Source organism: Lampetra fluviatilis, unplaced genomic scaffold, assembly GCF_964198595.1.
Source record: "Lampetra fluviatilis unplaced genomic scaffold, kcLamFluv1.1 SCAFFOLD_402, whole genome shotgun sequence".
Classification (NCBI taxonomy): domain Eukaryota; kingdom Metazoa; phylum Chordata; class Hyperoartia; order Petromyzontiformes; family Petromyzontidae; genus Lampetra; species Lampetra fluviatilis.
This window is the reverse complement of record NW_027620772.1, coordinates 28608-50147: the sequence shown is the minus strand read 5'-3', so window position 1 is coordinate 50147 and position 21540 is coordinate 28608. Positions and strand designations below refer to the sequence as shown.

At 54.5% G+C, this 21540-nt stretch overlaps 1 protein-coding gene across 1 annotated transcript in view; it reads left to right on the top strand.

The window, feature by feature from the left end:
- The window catches only part of LOC144954372 (UDP-GlcNAc:betaGal beta-1,3-N-acetylglucosaminyltransferase 7-like), a 28121-nt gene extending 7768 nt beyond the window's left edge, over positions 1-20353 (top strand). Inside the window, exons 2-5 of the mRNA XM_078884875.1 lie at positions 10563-10752; positions 13052-13453; positions 15911-16299; positions 17437-20353. Of these exons, the coding sequence (XP_078741001.1) occupies positions 10566-10752; positions 13052-13453; positions 15911-16299; positions 17437-18180 (1722 nt within the window). The 5' untranslated portion in view covers positions 10563-10565 and the 3' untranslated portion in view covers positions 18181-20353. The remainder of the gene's footprint in view (positions 1-10562; positions 10753-13051; positions 13454-15910; positions 16300-17436) is intronic.
- The last annotated feature ends 1187 nt before the right edge of the window (positions 20354-21540 follow it).

Here is a 21540-nt window from a genome sequence, read left to right as displayed (position 1 = left end):
GCAGAACCAATCCTCTACTTGCAGCTGTCACCTTTCCGTTACGTCAGGGCCACGCCCCTAGGCTCCCCCCCCATTGGCTATGGGCCAGGACCGGCAGAACCAATCATCGTGACGAGTTGTAATCCGGCAACAACCTCACATTACACGTGCGTGCCAAAATTTGGACTTGATTAGACAACGGGAAGTGGACTCACTTTTGATGACAACATTTGACCACGGCAAACGCGAGTTGAAAATGTTAAATGTGAAACCGTTGACTAACTTTTGATTGATAATTGTTTTTTTACCCTTCTATCTGGCAACAAAACTGACACCTTTTTTTACAAGGAGTCATGTTTGCATAGACCACAATACCTGCAGTCGTAATGCAAACAAAACACACAACTCTGATAATGTATGCACTGTCCTTGAAGTTGATTGGTCCACACCCGAAAGCTGTCTCGGGTGTGGACCAATCAACTTCAAGGACAGTGCATACATTATCAGAGTTGTGTTTTTTTTATGACTGCAGGTATTGTGGTCTCTGCAAACATGACTCCTCGTAAAAAAGGTGTCAGTTTTGTTGCCAGATAGAAGGGTAAAACAACAATTATCATAATTTTTTTACTGGCAAATGAGGTTCCAATGGTGGTAACTTTTGATTGCAAGATTTGGACCACGACAAACGCGAATTGAAGAAATTAAATATGAAACCGTTGAATAAGACAATCAAAAAAAATTAACCCGTAAAAACAAAGTTTTTCACTATAAATCCTTTATATGCGTGGCGGCTAGAGTCCTCTCGTCCTCTGGCTTGAGATGGCTGCCACCTATGGGTCAGATGATTGCCTGGCACCATTAAGCAATTGGTAATTGAATATAATTTTTTTTTACTTAAAAAGTGTAAAATTTTGGAAAAAAAATTTCACGAAAATCAATTGTCACGCACAACGAGTCTGTGTGCAAAATGTCAGCTCGATTGGATCACGGGAAGTGGGTTAAAAAAACGACCGAAAGATTTGCACGGTCGTAAGCGAGCAAGCAAGCAAGCAATTGAACTTAACATAAAGGATAAAAAAAAATCCTAAAAAATTGAAAATTTTGGAATTTTTTTTTCACGAAAATCAATTGTCACGCACAACGAGTCTGTGTGCAAAATGTCAGCTCGATTGGATCACGGGAAGTGGGTTAAAAAAACGACCGAAAGATTTGCACGGTCCTAAGCAAGCAAGCAAGCGAACTTAATATAAAGGATTTAATGACTGGCATGTTTTTGGAAAGAGGTCAATTGTTGATTCAGGGACGTACCTAATCTTGATTTGATAACAGGTTTTTAACCCTTTTATCTGGCACCAAAACTGACACCTCTATACGAGGCATCATGTTTGCAATAACCACAACACCACAAGCAGTCAAAATGCAAACAAAAAGAGACAACTCTGATGATGATGATATGCACTGTCCTTGTGGTTATTTGAAACATGATCCCTTGTATAAAGGTGTCGGTTTTGGTGGCAGATCAAAGGATAAAAACCGATTGTTATAGCTTGCTGTTGGCAAAGGAGTTCTCATAACCTTAAAGTGACGTTTCGTAACAGAAACATCCAGGAAAACAAAACAGTTTAACACTTGGCAGACTTTCGCGATCAATATGTACATTATCAGAGTTGTGTTTTTTGTTTGCATTACGACTGCAGGTATTGTGGTCTATGCAAACATGACTCCTTGTAAAAAAGGTGTCAGTTTTGTTGCCAGATAGAAGGGTAATAAAACAATTATCATATTTGTTTTATTTCGATTTAAAGCTTTCGTGACTGCAGGGATTCATCTTCTTTGTGCTTTCGGTAAAGTCATCACGTAGAATGGAAATAATAAAATAATAAAAATAAAACATTCTTAAATAATTATCACGACGTTTCGGCCACAACGCAAGCAGCCGTCCTCAGGTGAAGAACAGGTCTGTCGGACGCTGTCTTTCCGACAGACCTGTTCATTCAGACGCTGTCTTTCCGACAGACCTGTTCATTCAGACGCTGTCTTTCCGACAGACCTGTTCATTCAGACGCTGTCTTTCCGACAGACCTGTTCATTCAGACGCTGTCTTTCCGACAGACCTGTTCATTCAGACGCTGTCTTTCCGACAGACCTGTTCATTCAGACGCTGTCTCCCCGACAGACCTGTTCATTCAGACGCTGTCTTTCCGACAGACCTGTTCATTCGGACGCTGTCTTTCCGACAGACCTGTTCATTCAGACGCTGTCTTTCCGACAGACCTGTTCATTCGGACGCTGTCTTTCCGACAGACCTGTTCATTCAGACGCTGTCTTTCCGACAGACCCCGAGTCTCTACTAGACCCTGAGTCTCTACTACACCCTGAGTCTCTACTAGACCTTGAGTCTCTACTACACCCTGAGTCTCTACTACACCCTGAGTCTCTACTACACCCTGAGTCTCTACTACACCCTGAGTCTCTACTACACCCTGAGTCTCTACTAGACCCTGAGTCTCTACTACACCCTGAGTCTCTACTACACCCTGAGTCTCTACTACACCCTGAGTCTCTACTACACCCTGAGTCTCTACGAGACCCCGAGTCTCTACTAGACCCTGAGTCTCTACTACACCCTGAGTCTCTACTACACCCTGAGTCTCTACTACACCCTGAGTCTCTATTACACCCTGAGTCTCTACTACACCCTGAGTCTCTACTACACCCCGAGTCTTTACTACACCATGAGTCTCTACTACACCCTGAGTCTCTACTAGACCCTGAGTCTCTATTACACCCTGAGTCTCTACTACACCCTGAGTCTCTACTACACCCTGAGTCTCTACTACACCCTGAGTCTCTACTACACCCTGAGTCTCTACTACACCCCGAGTCTTTACTACACCATGAGTCTCTACTACACCCTGAGTCTCTACTAGACCCTGAGTCTCTATTACACCCTGAGTCTCTACTACACCCTGAGTCTCTACTACACCCTGAGTCTCTACTACACCCTGAGTCTCTACTACACCCTGAGTCTCTACTACACCCTGAGTCTCTACTAGACCCTGAGTCTCTATTACACCCTGAGTCTCTATTACACCCTGAGTCTCTACTACACCCTGAGTCTCTACTACACCCCGAGTCTTTACTACACCATGAGTCTCTACTACACCCTGAGTCTCTACTAGACCCTGAGTCTCTATTACACCCTGAGTCTCTACTACACCCTGAGTCTCTACTACACCCTGAGTCTCTACTACACCCCGAGTCTTTACTACACCATGAGTCTCTACTAGACCCTGAGTCTCTACGAGACCCTGAGTCTTTACTACACCCTGAGTCTCTACTACACCCTGAGTCTTTACTACACCCTGAGTCTCTACTACACCCTGAGTCTCTACTACACCCCGAGTCTCTACTACACCCCGAGACTCTACTACACCCTGAGTCTCTACTAGACCCTGAGTCTCTACTACACCCTCAGTCTCTACTACACCCCGAGTCTCTACTACACCCCGAGACTCTACTACACCATGAGTCTCTACTAGACCCTGAGTCTCTACTACACCCTGAGTCTCTACTACACCCTGAGTCTCTACTACACCCTGAGTCTCTACTACACCCTGAGTCTCTACTACACCCCGAGTCTCTACTACACCCTGAGTCTCTACTACACCCTGAGTCTCTACTAGACCCTGAGTCTCTACTACACCCTGAGTCTCTACTACACCCTGAGTCTCTACTAGACCCTGAGTCTCTACTACACCCTGAGTCTCTACTAGACCCTGAGTCTCTACTAGACCCCGAGTCTCTACTAGACCCGAGTCTCTACTAGACCCCGAGTCTCTACTAGACCCTGAGTCTCTACTAGACCCTGAGTCTCTACTACACCCTGAGTCTCTACTAGACCCTGAGTCTCTACTAGACCCTGAGTCTCTACTAGACTCTGAGTCTCTACTACACCCTGAGTCTCTACTACACCCTGAGTCTCTACTACACCCTGAGTCTCTACTACACCCTACTACACCCTGAGTCTCTACTACACCCTGAGTCTCTACTACACCCTGAGTCTCTACTACACCCTACTACACCCTGAGTCTCTACTACACCCTGAGTCTCTACTACACCCCGAGTCTCTACTACACCCTGAGTCTCTACTACACCCTACTACACCCTGAGTCTCTACTACACCCTGAGTCTCTACTACACCCTGAGTCTCTACTACACCCTACTACACCCTGAGTCTCTACTACACCCCGAGTCTCGACTGTGACCCCCTACACGTGGCCACTATAACACGTGGCCAGGCCGGTTTCAAGCACAGCGACCGGTCAGACAGCTCTGAGGGCATTCCTAGGGTCAGCGTGACGTCACCCAATGTCACCTGGAGACGAGTCTCTGTGTGTCTGTGTGTGTGTGTCTGTGTGTGTGTGTGTGTGTCTGTGTGTGTGTCTGTGTGTGTGTGAGTGTCTGTGTGTGTGAGTGTCTGTGTGTGTGTGTGAGTCTGTGTGTGTGTGTGTGTGTCTGTGTGTGTGTCTGTGTGTCTGTGTGTGTGTCTGTGTGTGTGTGTCTGTGTGTGTGTCTCTCTGTGTGAGTCTGTGTGAGTGTCTGTGTGTGTGTCTGTGTGTGTGAGTCTGTGTGTGTGTCTGTGTGTGTGAGTCTGTGTGTCTGTGTGTGTGTGTGTGTATGTGTCTGTGTGTGAGTCTGTGTGTGTGACTGTGTGCGAGTCTGTGTGTGTGTGTGAGTCTGTGTGATTCCCGCTCACGGCAACCACCAGTGACGATTATCTGAACCGGTCCCGGGCCTCCCCTAGGTCGACTCAGCCTCAAATGAGTGTGTAGTGAACATCGCCACTGGGGAGACAAAGGCGGCCGGGCGTGGTGCTGGCCACCCACCCCCTCGTGTGCCACAGTGCCGGCTTTCATAGGTGCTCGCTAACAGCACTTGCCCCTGCATTCTGTTACAGGCTACACGGGGGATCTTTGTCTTTGTCTCTATTTTATTTGTCCTTAGAGCCGGTTGTGGCTACCGGGGTGTGGATTATCTCGGTCTTTGTGCGGAGAGCCGCCGTCACGCTGGGAAGTGTTGCGTTTCCGCATAGCAAGGGCACATTCACCCATGTGGCCATGCTGAGCACGTGGATTGGGGAAAACCCACTCACTCACCTACCCACCCAGACACCCACCCACCCATTCGCCCAACCACCCAGACACTCACCCACTCACCCACCCACCCAGACACTTACTCACCCACCCACCCAGCCAAACACTCACTCACTCACTCACCCATCCACCCACTTACCCACTCACCCACCCACTCACCCACCCACCCAGACACTTACTCACCCACCCACCCAGCCACCCACTCACTCACTCACCCACCCACTCACCCACTCACCCACCCACCCACTCACCCACCCACTCACCCACCCACCCAGACACTCACCCACCCACCCAGACACCCACCCACCCATTCACCCAACCACCCAGACACTCACCCACTCACCCACCCACCCAGACACTTACTCACCCACCCACCCAGCCAAACACTCACTCACCCATCCACCCACTCACCCACTCACCCACCCACTCACCCACCCACCCAGACACTTACTCACCCACCCACCCAGCCACCCACTCACTCACTCACTCACCCACCCACTCACCCACTCACCCACCCACCCACTCACCCACCCACTCACCCACCCACCCAGACACTCACCCACCCACCCAGCCAAACACTCACTCACCCACTCACCCACTCACCCACTCACCCACCCACTCACCCACCCACCCAGACACTTACTCACCCACCCACTCACCCACCCACTTACTCACTCACTCACTCACCCACCCACCCACCCACTCACCCACTCACCCACCCACTCATCCACCCACCCACTCACCCACCCACCCACCCAGACACTTACTCACCCACCCTCCCACCCAGCCACCCACCCACCCAGCCACCTAACCGCCCACCCACACAACCAACCACCCACCCAACCACCCACTCACCCACCCACCCAGCCACCCACTCACCCACCCACCCAGCCACCCACTCACCCACCCACCCAGCCACCCACTCACCCACCCATCCAGCCACCCACCCACCCAGCGACCCACTCACCCAGCCACCCACCCAGCTACCCACTCACCCACCCACCCAGCCACCCACTCACCCACCAACCCATCCACCCACTCACCCACCCAGCCACCCACTCACCCCCCAACCCACCCACCCACTCACCCACCCACCCACCCACTCACCCACTCACCCACTCGCCCACCCAGCCACCCAGCCACCCACTCACCCACCCACCCAGCCACTCACCCACCTACCCACCCACTCACCCACTCACTCACTCACTCACCTACCCACCCACTCCCCCACCCACTCACCCATCGACGCAACCACTCACCAACCCACTCACTCACCTACCCAACCACTCACCCACCCAATCACTCGCCCACCCAACCACTCACCCACCCAACCACTCACCCACTGACTCACTCACTCACCCACCCACTCACTCACTCACTCACCCACCCATCCACTCACTCATCCACCCACCCACCCACCCACTCACTCATACATCCACTCACCCACCCACTCACCCACCCACTCACTCACTCACCCACCCACTCACCCAACCACCCTTTCACTCACTCACCCACCCAACCAACCACTCACCCAACCATCCATCCACCCAACCACCTACTCACTCACTCAACCACCCACTCACCCACCCAACCAACCACTCACCCAACCATCCACCCAACCACCCACTCACTCACTCAACCACCCACTCATCCACCCACTCACTCACCCACCCACTCAACCACCCACTCACCCACCCACCCACTCACCCACCCAACCACCCACTCACCCAGCCACCCACTCACCCACCCAACCAACCACTCACCCAACCATCCACCCAACCACCCACTCACTCAACCACCCACTCATCCACCCACTCACTCACCCACCCACTCAACCACCCACTCACCCACCCACCCACTCACCCACCCAACCACCCACTCACCCAGCCACCCACTCACCCACCCAACCAACCACTCACCCAACCATCCACCCAACCACCCACTCACTCACTCAACCACCCACTCATCCACCCACTCACTCACCCACCCACTCAACCACCCACTCACCCACCCACCCACTCACCCACCCAACCACCCACTCACCCAGCCACCCACTCACCCACCCAACCAACCACTCACCCAACCATCCACCCAACCACCCACTCACTCACTCACTCAACCACACACTCATCCACCCACTCACTCACCCACCCACTCAACCACCCACTCACCCACCCATCCAGCCACCCACCCACCCAGCGACCCACTCACCCAGCCACCCACCCAGCTACCCACTCACCCACCCACCCAGCCACCCACTCACCCACCAACCCATCCACCCACTCACCCACCCAGCCACCCACTCACCCCCCAACCCACCCACCCACTCACCCACCCACCCACCCACTCACCCACTCACCCACTCGCCCACCCAGCCACCCAGCCACCCACTCACCCACCCACCCAGCCACTCACCCACCTACCCACCCACTCACCCACTCACTCACTCACCTACCCACCCACTCCCCCACCCACTCACCCATCGACGCAACCACTCACCAACCCACTCACTCACCTACCCAACCACTCACCCACCCAATCACTCGCCCACCCAACCACTCACCCACCCAACCACTCACCCACTGACTCACTCACTCACCCACCCACTCACTCACTCACTCACCCACCCATCCACTCACTCATCCACCCACCCACCCACCCACTCACTCATACATCCACTCACCCACCCACTCACCCACCCACTCACTCACTCACCCACCCACTCACCCAACCACCCTTTCACTCACTCACCCACCCAACCAACCACTCACCCAACCATCCATCCACCCAACCACCTACTCACTCACTCAACCACCCACTCACCCACCCAACCAACCACTCACCCAACCATCCACCCAACCACCCACTCACTCACTCAACCACCCACTCATCCACCCACTCACTCACCCACCCACTCAACCACCCACTCACCCACCCACCCACTCACCCACCCAACCACCCACTCACCCAGCCACCCACTCACCCCCCAACCCACCCACCCACTCACCCACCCACCCACCCACTCACCCACTCACCCACTCGCCCACCCAGCCACCCAGCCACCCACTCACCCACCCACCCAGCCACTCACCCACCTACCCACCCACTCACCCACTCACTCACTCACCTACCCACCCACTCCCCCACCCACTCACCCATCGACGCAACCACTCACCAACCCACTCACTCACCTACCCAACCACTCACCCACCCAATCACTCGCCCACCCAACCACTCACCCACCCAACCACTCACCCACTGACTCACTCACTCACCCACCCACTCACTCACTCACCCACCCATCCACTCACTCATCCACCCACCCACCCACCCACTCACTCATACATCCACTCACCCACCCACTCACCCACCCACTCACTCACTCACCCACCCACTCACCCAACCACCCTTTCACTCACTCACCCACCCAACCAACCACTCACCCAACCATCCATCCACCCAACCACCTACTCACTCACTCAACCACCCACTCACCCACCCAACCAACCACTCACCCAACCATCCACCCAACCACCCACTCACTCACTCAACCACCCACTCATCCACCCACTCACTCACCCACCCACTCAACCACCCACTCACCCACCCACCCACTCACCCACCCAACCACCCACTCACCCAGCCACCCACTCACCCACCCAACCAACCACTCACCCAACCATCCACCCAACCACCCACTCACTCACTCACTCAACCACCCACTCATCCACCCACTCACTCACCCACCCACTCAACCACCCACTCACCCACCCACCCACTCACCCACCCAACCACCCACTCACCCAGCCACCCACCCAACCAACCACTCACCCAACCATCCACCCAACCACCCACTCACTCACTCAACCACCCACTCATCCACCCACTCACTCACCCACCCACTCAACCACCCACTCACCCACCCACCCACTCACCCACCCAACCACCCACTCACCCAGCCACCCACTCACCCACCCAACCAACCACTCACCCAACCATCCACCCAACCACCCACTCACTCACTCAACCACACACTCATCCACCCACTCACTCACCCACCCACTCAACCACCCACTCACCCACCCACCCACTCACCCACCCAACCACCCACTCACCCAGCCACCCACTCACCCACCCAACCAACCACTCACCCAACCATCCACCCAACCACCCAATCACTCACTCAACCACCCACTCATCCACCCACTCACTCACCCACCCACTCAACCACCCACTCACCCACCCACCCACTCACCCACCCAACCACCCACTCACCCAGCCACCCACTCACCCACCCAACCAACCACTCACCCAACCATCCACCCAACCACCCACTCACTCACTCAACCACCCACTCATCCACCCACTCACTCACCCACCCACTCAACCACCCACCCACCCACTCACCCACCCAACCACCCACTCACCCAGCCACCCACTCACCCACCCAACCAACCACTCACCCAACCATCCACCCAACCACCCACTCACTCACTCAACCACCCACTCATCCACCCACTCACTCACCCACCCACTCAACCACCCACTCAAGCACCCACCCACTCACCCACCCAACCACCCACTCACCCAGCCACCCACTCACCCACCCAACCAACCACTCACCCAACCATCCACCCAACCACCCACTCACTCACTCAACCACCCACTCATCCACCCACTCACTCACCCACCCACTCAACCACCCACTCACCCACCCACCCACTCACCCACCCAACCACCCACTCACCCAGCCACCCACTCACCCACCCAACCAACCACTCACCCAACCATCCACCCAACCACCCACTCACTCACTCAACCACCCACTCATCCACCCACTCACTCACCCACCCACTCAACCACCCACTCACCCACCCACCCACTCACCCACCCAACCACCCACTCACCCAGCCACCCACTCACCCAACCACCCACTCACCCACCCACCCACTCACCCACCCAACCACTCACTCACTCAACCACCCACTCATCCACCCACTCACTCACCCACCCACTCAACCACCCACTCACCCACCCACTCACCCACCCAACCACCCACTCACCCAGCCACCCACTCACCCACCCAACCAACCACTCACCCAACCATCCACCCAACCACCCACTCACTCACTCAAACACCCACTCATCCACCCACTCACTCACCCACCCACTCAACCACCCACCCACTCAACCACCCACTCACTCACTCATCCACCCACTCACCCACTCACTATGCATCTATTGATGCTGCTGCTGCTGATACTGCTCCTGATGCTGCTGCTGATGATGCTGCTGCTGCTGATGATGCTGCTGCTGATGATGATGCTGATGATAATGCTGCTGCTGCTGATGATGATGCTGCTGATGCTGCTGCTGCTGATGCTGCTGCTGCTGATGATGATGTTGGTGATGGTTGTGCGGGGACAGGCGATGTCCCACGGCGTGAAGAAGAAGACGACTTCGCCGCCGCCTCCGCTGATGATGCTGATGATGATGAGGCCGTGGAAACGCTGCAAGTCGGCAGTGTTCCTGGCGCTGGGCACGACGCTGCTGGCTCTGACGGTGGTGACGGTGATGGTGGTGATGGTGGCGAGGGAGCAACGAAACACACGCAGAGGTGATGATGATGGTGGTGATGGTGATGGTGGTGATGGTGGTGGTGGTGACGGTGGCGGTGGTAATGGTGGTGGTGGTGGTGATGGTGGTGGTGGTGATGGTGGTGATGGTGGCGAGGGAGCAACGAGACACACGCAGAGGTGATGGTGGTGGTGGTGGTGATGGTGGTGGTGATGGTGGTGGTGGTGACGGTGGCGGTGGTGGTGATGGTGGTGGTGGTGGTGGTGATGGTGGTGGTGGTGATGGTGGTGGTGATGGTGGTGGTGGTGACGGTGGCGGTGGTGGTGATGGTGGTGGTGGTGGTGGTGATGGTGGTGGTGGTGATGGTGGTGGTGATGGTGGTGATGGTGGTGGTGACGGTGGCGGTGGTGGTGGTGGTGATGGTGGTGATGGTGATGGTGGCGGTGGTGGTGATGGTGGTGATGGTGATGGTGGCGGTGGTGGCGGTGGCGGTGGTGGCGGTGGGAGTGATGGTGGCGGTGGTGGTGATGGTGGTGATGGTGATGGTGGCGGTGGTGGCGGTGGGAGTGATGGTGGCGGTGGTGGTGATGGTGGTGATGGTGGTGATGGTGATGGTGGCGGCGGTGGTGGTGGGGGCTCTAGATGGGTGCGAGGGGCTGGTAACCCCTCCACCTTCAATTAACTACCACGAAGCTACGATGCAAAAAAACTTATTCAGCTTGTGCCGGAGGCCCCGGGGGGACAGGCGTCTATGATGTCTCCTTGCCAAAACCCCATTTGGCGGAGCCAGGAGATTGAATCTTCACCCTCGGGGCTCCTCCAGAAACAACGAAAAGCCACTTCGTGTGGCCACGTGGAATGTTGGAACGCTCACTGCGGAGGAGAGGCTGCCACTCCTCTGTCGGGAGCTGGACCGGTACCGCCTGGATCTCTGTGGCGTTCAGGAGGGTCCGGTGGACCGCTCTAGCTCCTGCCACCATGAGGGGTGGACAGTCCTCTACTCGGGACAGGAGACTGCCAAACAACAGGGAGTTGCGAATTCTTATGAATGGAGGGGGGGGGGGGGTGTCCATTTAGAGGGATGTCACCCATTCACCCACTCATTCACCCACTCACCCACCCACTCCCTCACCCCACTCACTCACCCACCCACCCACTCACTCACTCACGCAACTCACCCCACTCACTCACTCACCCACTCTTCCATTCACTCACGTCACCCACGTCACCCACCCACTCACTCACCCCACTCACTCACCCAACTCATTCACCCACTCACACATTCACCCACTCACTCACCCACTATTTCACTCACCCACTCCCTCACCCACTCACCCACTCATTCACTCACTCACCCACTCACTCACCCACTCACTCACACACTCACCCACTCATTCACTCACTCACCCCCCACTCACTCACACACTCACACTACCATTAGCACGTGCATTCAAGCATCCACTCACTCACTTCATTTCGTATGGATTAAAAACAGCAGATTGTTATCTATTCAACCACTCATACCCCACCCTCCCCCCCACCTCCACCCCACCCTCCCCTCAAACTCCCCCCCACCCTCCCCCCACCCTCCCCTCCACCCTACCCCCACCCTCCCCTCAAACTCCCCCCCACCCTACCCCCCAATCTCCCCCCCCACCCTCCCCCCCCCCCCAATCTCCCCCCACCCTCCCCCCACCCTCCCCTCAAACTCCCCACCACCCTCCCCCCACTCTCCCCCCACTCTCCCTCCTCCAATCTCCCCCCACCCTCCCCTCAAACTCCCCCCCACCCTACCCCCACCCTCCCCTAAAACTTCCCTCCACCCTCCCCCCCAATCTCCCCCCCCACCCTCCCCCCCCCAATCTCCCCCCACCCTCCCCCCACCCTCCCCTCAAACTCCCCCCCACCCTCCCCCCAATCTCCCCCCCCCCACCCTCCCCCCCCAATCTCCCCCCACCCCCCACCCTCCCCCCCACCCTCCCCCCATCCTCCCCCCACCCTCCCCCCACTCTCCCCCCACTCTCCCCCCACTCTCCCTCCACCAATCTCCCCCCACCCTCCCCCCCCACCCTCCCCCCCACCCTCCCCTCAAACTCCCCCCCACCCTCCCCCCACTCTCCCCCCACTCTCCCTCCACCAATCTCCCCCCACCCTCCCCCCCACCCTCCCCCCCACCCTCCCCTCAAACTCCCCCCCACCCTCCCCCACCCTCCCCCCACTCTCCCCCCACTCTCCCTCCTCCAATCTCCCCCCACCCTCCCCCCCACCCTCCCCTCAAACTCCCCCCCACCCTCCCCCCACTCCCCCCCTTGTCCCCCCCACCCTCCTCCCCCACCAAGGCCCCCAGCTGCTCGCCGCCCGCCGCTCTCTACAGGGGGCGGGTCCCCTGCCGCCTCGTGACTCCTCCCTCTTCCAGTGGTCGACCAATCACGACGACGAAGACGAAGACGCCGCGGCGGAGTGGGAGGAGTTTGGCGAGGAGGGGGAGGAGTCCGAGGTGGAGTGGGCGGGTCCAGCCGCCGCAGCCGGTGGTGGGCGGGGCTTCGGAAGGCCCCGGATGGGGGAGCCCCGGGGGGTTCGCGACGGACGCCGTCGCCGCCGTCGTCGGCCCGCGGCGGTTGCCGGTCGCGAGACCCCCTCGGGGCGCCCCACGGGCTGGGACGTGCACGTGACCAACTGCACGGCGAACAGCTCCATGCTCGGCACCGCTTGGTACGAGGGCCTCGAAGAGAGGTTCAAAGGTGAGTGGGGAGTGGGGGTGGGGGGGGTGAGTGGGGAGGGGGGTGAGTGGGGAGGGGGGGGAGTGGGGGGAGGGTGAGTGGGGGGGGGTGGGGGAGTGGGGGGGGGTGAGTGGGGAGGGGGGGGAGTGGGGGTGAGTGGGGAGGGGGGGAGGGGGGGGAGTGGGGGTGAGTGGAGGGGTGGGGGAGTGGGGGGGGGGGTGAGTTGGGGGGGTGAGTGGGGGGTGGGTGAGTTGGGGGGGGTGAGTTGGGGGGGTGAGTGGGGGGGGGTGAGTTGGGGGGGTGAGTGGGGGGGGGGGGGTGAGTTGGGGGGGTGAGTGGGGGGGGGGTGAGTTGGGGGGGTGAGTGGGGGGGGGGGGTGAGTTGGGGGGGTGAGTGGGGGGGGTGAGTTGGGGGGGTGAGTGGGGGGGGGGGTGAGTTGGGGGGGTGAGAGTTGGGGTGAGTGGGGGGGGGGGTGAGTTGGGGTGAGTGGGGGGGGGGGAGTGGGGGTGAGTGGAGGGGTGGGGGGGGTGAGTGGGGGGGGGGTGAGTTGGGGGGGTGAGAGTTGGGGTGAGTGGGGGGGGGGTGAGTTGGGGGGGTGAGTGGGGGGTGGGTGAGTTGGGGGGGTGAGAGTTGGGGTGAGTGGGGGGGGGGTGAGTTGGGGTGAGTGGGGAGGGGGGAGTGGGGGTGATGGAGGGGTGGGGGGGGGGAGAGTGGGGGGGGTGAGTTGGGGGGTGAGTGGGGGGGGGGTGAGTTGGGGGGGTGAGTGGGGGGGGGGGTGAGTTGGGGGGGTGAGTGCGGGGGGGGGTGAGTTGGGGGGGTGAGAGTTGGGGTGAGTGGGGGGGGGGGGGAGTTGGGGTGAGTGGGGAGGGGGGAGTGGGGGTGAGTGGAGGGGGGTGAGTGGGGGTGAGTTTGGGGGGGGTGAGTTGGGGGGGTGAGTGGGGGGGTGGTGAGTGGGGTGGGGGGTGTCATCAGCGGAGCCTCTGACACATCACGTGGTGGCCTCAAAGTGCACCTAGCCTGGCACAGGTGCCGTGGTGGCATCGCCACCACTTAGTGGCGAATGGCGGCTGCTGTTGTTGTTGGTTGTTGTTTTTGTTGAGAGGGCAGGGGTAGGGGGCGATGGGGGGAGGTAGTTATTTGAGCGCAAGGGAGCATTGTGTTAGTCACGCGACACACACTTGTATAGTAGTGTACTGTATAGTGTAGTGTGTGATGTAGTCATGTAGTATACTAGTACAGCACTATAGTGTAGTGTATAGTGTAGTGTATAGTGTAGTGTATAGTGTAGTGTATAGTGTAGTGTGTAGTGTATAGTGTAGTGTATAGTGTACTGTATAGTGTAGTGTGTGATGTAGTCATGTAGTATACTAGTACAGCACTATAGTGTAGTGTATAGTAGTGTATAGTGTAGTGTATAGTGTAGTGTATAGTGTAGTGTGTAGTGTATAGTGTAGTGTATAGTGTACTGTATAGTGTAGTGTGTGATGTAGTCATGTAGTATACTAGTACAGCACTATAGTGTAGTGTATAGTAGTGTATAGTGTAGTGTATAGTAGTGTATAGTGTAGTGTATAGTGTAGTGTATAGTGTAGTGTATAGTGTAGTGTATAGTGTAGTATACTAGTACAGCACTATAGTGTAGTGTATAGTGTAGTGTATAGTAGTGTATAGTGTAGTGTATAGTGTAGTGTATAGTGTAGTGTATAGTGTAGTGTATAGTGTAGTGTATAGTGTAGTATACTAGTACAGCACTATAGTGTAGTGTATAGTGTAGTGTATAGTAGTGTATAGTGTAGTGTATAGTGTAGTGTATAGTAGTGTATAGTAGTGTATAGTGTAGTATATAGTGTAGTGTATATTAGAGTAGTATATAGTGTAGTATATATTGTCGTGTATAGTGTAGTGTAGTAGTGTAGTGTATAGTGTAGTAGTGTATAGTGTAGTGTATAGTGTAGTGTATAGTGTAGTGTAGAGTGTAGTAGTGTAGTGTATAGTGTAGTGTATAGTGTAGTAGTGTGTAGTGTATAGTGTAGTAGTGTATAGTGTAGTGTATTGTATAGTGTATAGTGTAGTGTATAGTGTAGTGTATAGTGTAGTATATAGTGTAGTGTATAGTGTAGTGTATAGTGTAGTGTAGAGTGTAGTAGTGTAGTATATAGTGTAGTGTATAGTGTAGTAGTGTATAGTGTAGTGTATAGTGTAGTGTAGAGTGTAGTAGTGTAGTGTATAGTGTAGTGTATAGTGTAGTAGTGTATAGTGTAGTGTATAGTGTAGTGTATAGTGTAGTGTATAGTGTAGTGTGTAGTGTAGTGTATAGTGTAGTGTATAGTGTAGTGTATAGTGTAGTGTATCTTCGTAACCAAAAAAATCTAATCACCTACAAAAGCTCCGTTCCATAGACATCTCCTCCCACCCCCTCACCCCCCCACCACCCCCCCACCACCCCCCCACCACCCCCCCTCCCCACCACCCCCACAGACTTCGTGCTGTACCGCCACTGCCGTTTCTTCGCCCTCATCCACGACAGCGCGGGCCGCTGTTCCCGCCGCGACTCCGCCTCCGACGACGACGGAGTGGCCCCCTACCTCCTGTTCGTCATCAAGAGCACGTGCGCAAACCACGCTCGCCGAGACGCCATTCGCCGCACGTGGGGTCGCGAGGTCGACTACCAATTGTCCACCTCGGCGGGGTCACCGGGGTCCCGGCCTCTCCGCGTGAGGACCCTGTTCCTCGTGGGGCTGGCAACCCCCGCGGAAGACGGCTCCCACCGCCACCTGCAGAAGCTCGTCGATTTCGAGAGCCAAATCTACGGCGACATCCTCCAGTGGGACTTCCTGGACACGTTCTACAACCTCACGCTCAAGGAGGTGGGTGTGGTGGGGTGGTGGGGGGTGGTGGGGGGGGGGTGGGGAGGGTGGGGTGGGTGGGGAGGGTTGGTGGGGAAGGTGGGTGGGGAGGGTGGGGTTGGTGGGGGTGGTGGGGGGGTTGGTGGGGGGCAGACACAATTCAGATGTTACTGGTGCCCCTTATGAATCTCAACATTCATGCTATACACTATACACTACACTATACACTACACTACTATACACTACACTATACACTACACTATACACTACACTATACACTATACACTACACTATACACTACACTATACACTACACTATACACTACACTACTATACACTACTACACACTACACTATACACTACACTACTATACACTATACACTACACTATACACTACACTACTATACACTACACTATAGACTACACTATGCACTACACTATAGACTACACTATGTACTACACTATACACTACACTATAGACTACACTATACACTACACTATACACTACACTATAGACTACACTATGTACTACACTCTACACTACACTATACACTACACTACTATACACTACACTATAACTACACTATACACTGCACCATACACTGTACACTGCACCGTACCCTACCCGTACCCAGCCGGGTACGGGTAGGGTACGGGTACGGCCGGGTACGGGTACGGGTACCCATTTGCGACCCTGGTGCGGCCGGCTACGGGTAAGGAATCAAAACCCATCTTCTTGGTTCTTTCGGTAAAGTCATCACGTAGAAGGTAAATAATAAAATAATAAAAATAAAACATCATAAAATAATTCTCACGACGTTTCGGCCACAACGCAAGCAGCCGTCCTCAGGTGAAGGACAGGTTTGTCGGAAACACAGCGTCTGAATGAACACCACCAGGCTTGGCAGCGTATATTTGGTGGTGTTTATTCAGACGCTGTCTTTCTGACAGACTTGTTCTTCACCTGAGGGACGGCTGCTTGCGTTGTGGCCGAAACGTCGTGAGAATTATGTCATTACGTTTTATTTTTATTATTTTATTACTTCCCTTCTACGCGACGACTTTACTGAAAGAACCAAGAAGATGAATCCCTGCAGCAGTCACGAAAGAAGCTTTAAATCCGAATCAAAACCCCAATTTGCGACCTCTGTCCCTGCAGGTGAACTTCATGCGCTGGTTCGACATCCACTGCAGCTCCGTGCGCTACGTCTTCAAGGGCGACGACGACGTTTTCGTGAACGTTCGAAACGTGCTCGAGTACCTCTCGTCCCTGCGCGGCATCTCCGCACGGGGTCTCTTCGCCGGCGACGTCATCTGGAGCGCAGCCGTCATCCGCCGCCGCGACAACAAGTACTCCGTGCCGGTCGAGCTGTACCCGGGCGCCCGCTACCCGCCGTACGCCGGCGGCGGCGGCTTCCTGATGTCGGGCGAGATCGTCCGGAGGCTCTGGGTGGCCTCCCACTCGGTGGACAACTACCCCATCGACGACGTCTGGCTGGGCATGTGCCTCAAGGAGGCCGGCGGCTTCGCGACGCAACACTCGGGCTTCCGTACGTTCGGCATCGTGCCCCGGCGCTCGACGTGGATGAACGCGCACGCCTGCTTCTACCGGGGCCTGCTGCTCGTCCACAAGCTCATGCCGCCCGAGCTGCTCGCCATGTGGCGGGACGTTAACGACCCCGCCATCAAGTGCGTCCGCCGCAAGCGCATGAGCCTGACGATGCGATCGGCGGAGGAGGACGGCAAGGCCGGCGGGAAGGCGCGGAACGGCACTGGGCCCGTGTTTGTCGTCGTCAGTGGTGGCGGTGGTGGCGGCGGCGGTGGTGGTGGTGGTGGTGGTGGTGCAGCAGCAGCTGGTGGTGGTGGTGGTGGTGCAGTGAAAAACTCTGGTTCCAACCCGTAAAATTTGTGTTGTAAGCCTGAGTCCTAAGATGTTACCCTCATTCCGTTTCGTTAGGAAGCATTGTAGCGACGCGTTTCGAAATCGAGATTGAATAGCTTGTTGTCGTGTGTTAGTTTGTTGTCCTTGCCACGCACCTCCGATTTGCACGGTTGAATACGTACGGTGCTGCGAAAGAAGATCAACGCACATTCGTATCACCGTATCGTGCGCTGAAAGTTGTAGTGACCTCTAACCTGGAACTCTACCCGTAACACCGAACTGCGTAGGCCTTACCCTGATCGAGCCATAAGGCCTGGAGCCTGAAGCCTGAGGCCTGAAGCTTGAGGCCTGAGGCCTGAAGCCTGAGGCTTGAGGCCTGGAAGCCTGAGGCCTGAGGCCTGAAGCCTGAGGCCTGAGGCCTGAAAGCTTGAGGCCTGAAGCCTGAGGCCTGAAGCCTGGAAGCATGAGGCCTGGAAGCCTGAGGCCTAAGGCCTGAGGCCTAAGGCCTGAGGCCTGGAAGCCTGAGGCCTGAAGCCTGAGGCCTTGAGGCCTGAAGCCTGAGGCCTGAAGCCTGGAAGCATGAGGCCTGGAAGCCTGAGGCCTAAAGCCTGAGGCCTAAGGCCTGAGGCCTGGAAGCCTGAGGCCTTGAGGCCTGAAGCCTGAGGCCTGAGGCCTAAAGCCTGAGGCCTTACCCTGATCGAGCCATGAAGCCTGAGGCCTGAGGCTTGAGGCATGGAATCTGAGGCCTAAAGCCTGAGGCCTGAGGCCTGGAAGCCTGAGGCCTAAGGCCTGAAGCCTGAGGCCTAGGCCTTTACCAGGATTCTTCTCATTATTTCACAGTGTCACGATATATAGCTATAGCTCGTAGTATGTTTCTCCACCATTGCGTCCATAGCCGCGTATATTTATAAACTTGGCTGTTACCGAACTCTAACCCCCAAATCCTAGCCTTTCCTAGGCCCAAAGCCTGAGGCCTATAGTTTCACTGGTATTCTTCCAGTAATATGATCGAAGCATAATCAAAAGGGGTGTAAGTTACAATGCTGTTGAGATTATCGACATTTCTATTTTTAATATATAATCTTGGTGATTTAATAACTCGGATACTTCACTCCAGTGCTACCCATAGGTCTAGCCATGGCAGAGCCGTAAAGCCTTGGCCTAAAGCCTGAAATTTAGGCCGTTACTGGCGATTGCTTTTGTAAATGAGCTATCTTATAGGTACCGATCATTGACGTTCAGATTAAAATTTTTATATTTTTACAAAGTTGTTTTTTGTAAACACAACCATAGCTGCAATCCTAGCCATTAGCGTAAAGCGAGTAGAGCCTAGACCTTAAAGCGTCGGCCTTTTAGTCGTAAGTACTACTGTTCGTGAGCTACTTTACGAGCAGCCTTTAGTGACGTTGAATTTACGAGTGGATATTTATACGAAATTGATTTTTAAAAACACCTTAACTGCAATCCTAGCCGTTGGCCTAATCCTAATGAAGCCATAACGCCTAGGCCTGAAGCCTCAGGCTTGAGGCCTTTACCGACAATGCCTGTCGCTGGCGATCTACTGGATCCGAAGTGATTATTGACGCTCATATTACAAATGTATATATATTTTTTTGGCGGAAAGCAAGCAACTCATAACGTCGTACCCTTGTAGATGCATCAGAGGTCGCAAACAGGTTTTGATTCCTTACCCGTACCCGTACCCAGCCGCACCAGGGTCGCAAACGGGTACCCGTACCCTACCCGATATCCGGCTACCCGTACCCGGCCGGGTACGGGTATCGGGTACCCGATTGCGACCTCTGGGATGAAGCCATGTTGCAGGCGCGGGTGGGTTGATTCTAGGAACTTGAATTGTGAGAAGAGACAAGACGTTGGGAAATGAGTGACAAACGGTGACTCACCAGTGACTCACGGCCTACCCGTACCCGGCCGCACCAGGGTCGCAAACGGCTACCCGTACCCTACCCGATATCCGGCTACCCATACCCAGCCGGGTACGGGTAGGGTACGGGTACCCGGTTGCGACCTCTGAGATGCATGTGTTTAAAGCGATACCATTTTTACTCTGTGGTTGTTTCGGTAAAGTCACGTAGAAAATACCATCAAATGATGATAGAATACGATGTTTCGCTTGCAACACAAGCAACCGTCATCAGGTAAGAATGAAGGATTAAACGCAGACGCACTCGCCTCTGTGTGTCTTTGTGTGTGTCTCTCTCTGCATGTGTGTCTGCTAATGCTTATTTCGGTCAAGTCACGTAGAAGGGAAGCAGTAAAAATAAAACTAAATAAAATAATTCTCACGACGTTTCGGCCACAACGCAAGCAGCCGTCCCTCAGGTGAAGAACAGGTCTGTCGAGAAGACAGAGTCTGAATGACAACCCCAGGCTTGGAGCGTCTATTTAAGCTGGGTTGGAGGGGGGGAAGAGCGCCTTGACAAAATAATTTGCATATCAAGAGGACTTTAGCATATTTATGGGAAATGTGTAGGAGGTGGGCTGGGGGGTTTCAAAGTCATATTAATGCCCATGCATTATGCAGGATTAGCAGCATCAAAGGGAGGGGGTGAAAATTATTTTATTATGTTTTATTTGTATCATTTTATTACTTCCCTTCTACGTGACTTTACCGAAAGAACCAAGAAGATGAATCCCTGCAGTCACGAAAGCTTTAAATCGAAATCTGCCTTATGTTGTTGACGTGTCTGTGTTTATAACACTGGTCAAACAACAAAAAAAACATTTTTTTTCTGGCCTGGACTTTTGCAGCTGTTCTAGACTAATTTCAGGGTGCCGATTCCAAATCTGATCTCAGATTTTCTCTATCACATCTCATTTTTATGCTATCGGCATACCCCCATTTTAATTGATTTTACCCGAAATTAACTCTGTCACTTATGATTGCAAGTTGTTTGGAGTCAGTGACTGCTTTAGTGTTAAAATATGGTGCTGTATTTTTAGGATAGTGTGTTTATAATATCATTTTATGTAGATATCCACATTTATTTCATATTTTTCTTCTGCAGTTTTTTTTTATTGAAAATGCAATATTTTATATCTCAAAAACCTGACGTGATGGACAAAAACTGATGCCAGATTTGGAATCAGCGCCCCAAAATTACCCTAAAACCGTTGGAATACCTTGTGCCAGAAAAAGTGTGTTGACCTGTGTAATCCATTCTGACCTGTTGATGGTTGCTTATGTTGCCACCGAAACGTCGTGTTCTATTATTATATTTGATTTGATTTTCTGCGTGACTTTACCGAAATAACCAAAGAGTAATGCCTGCAGTCACGAAAGCTTCGAATCTGCTTGAGACACCCTTTTAATCGGTTGAGATTGATTAAACAATAATCAATACCTGTCAACGCCCTTAT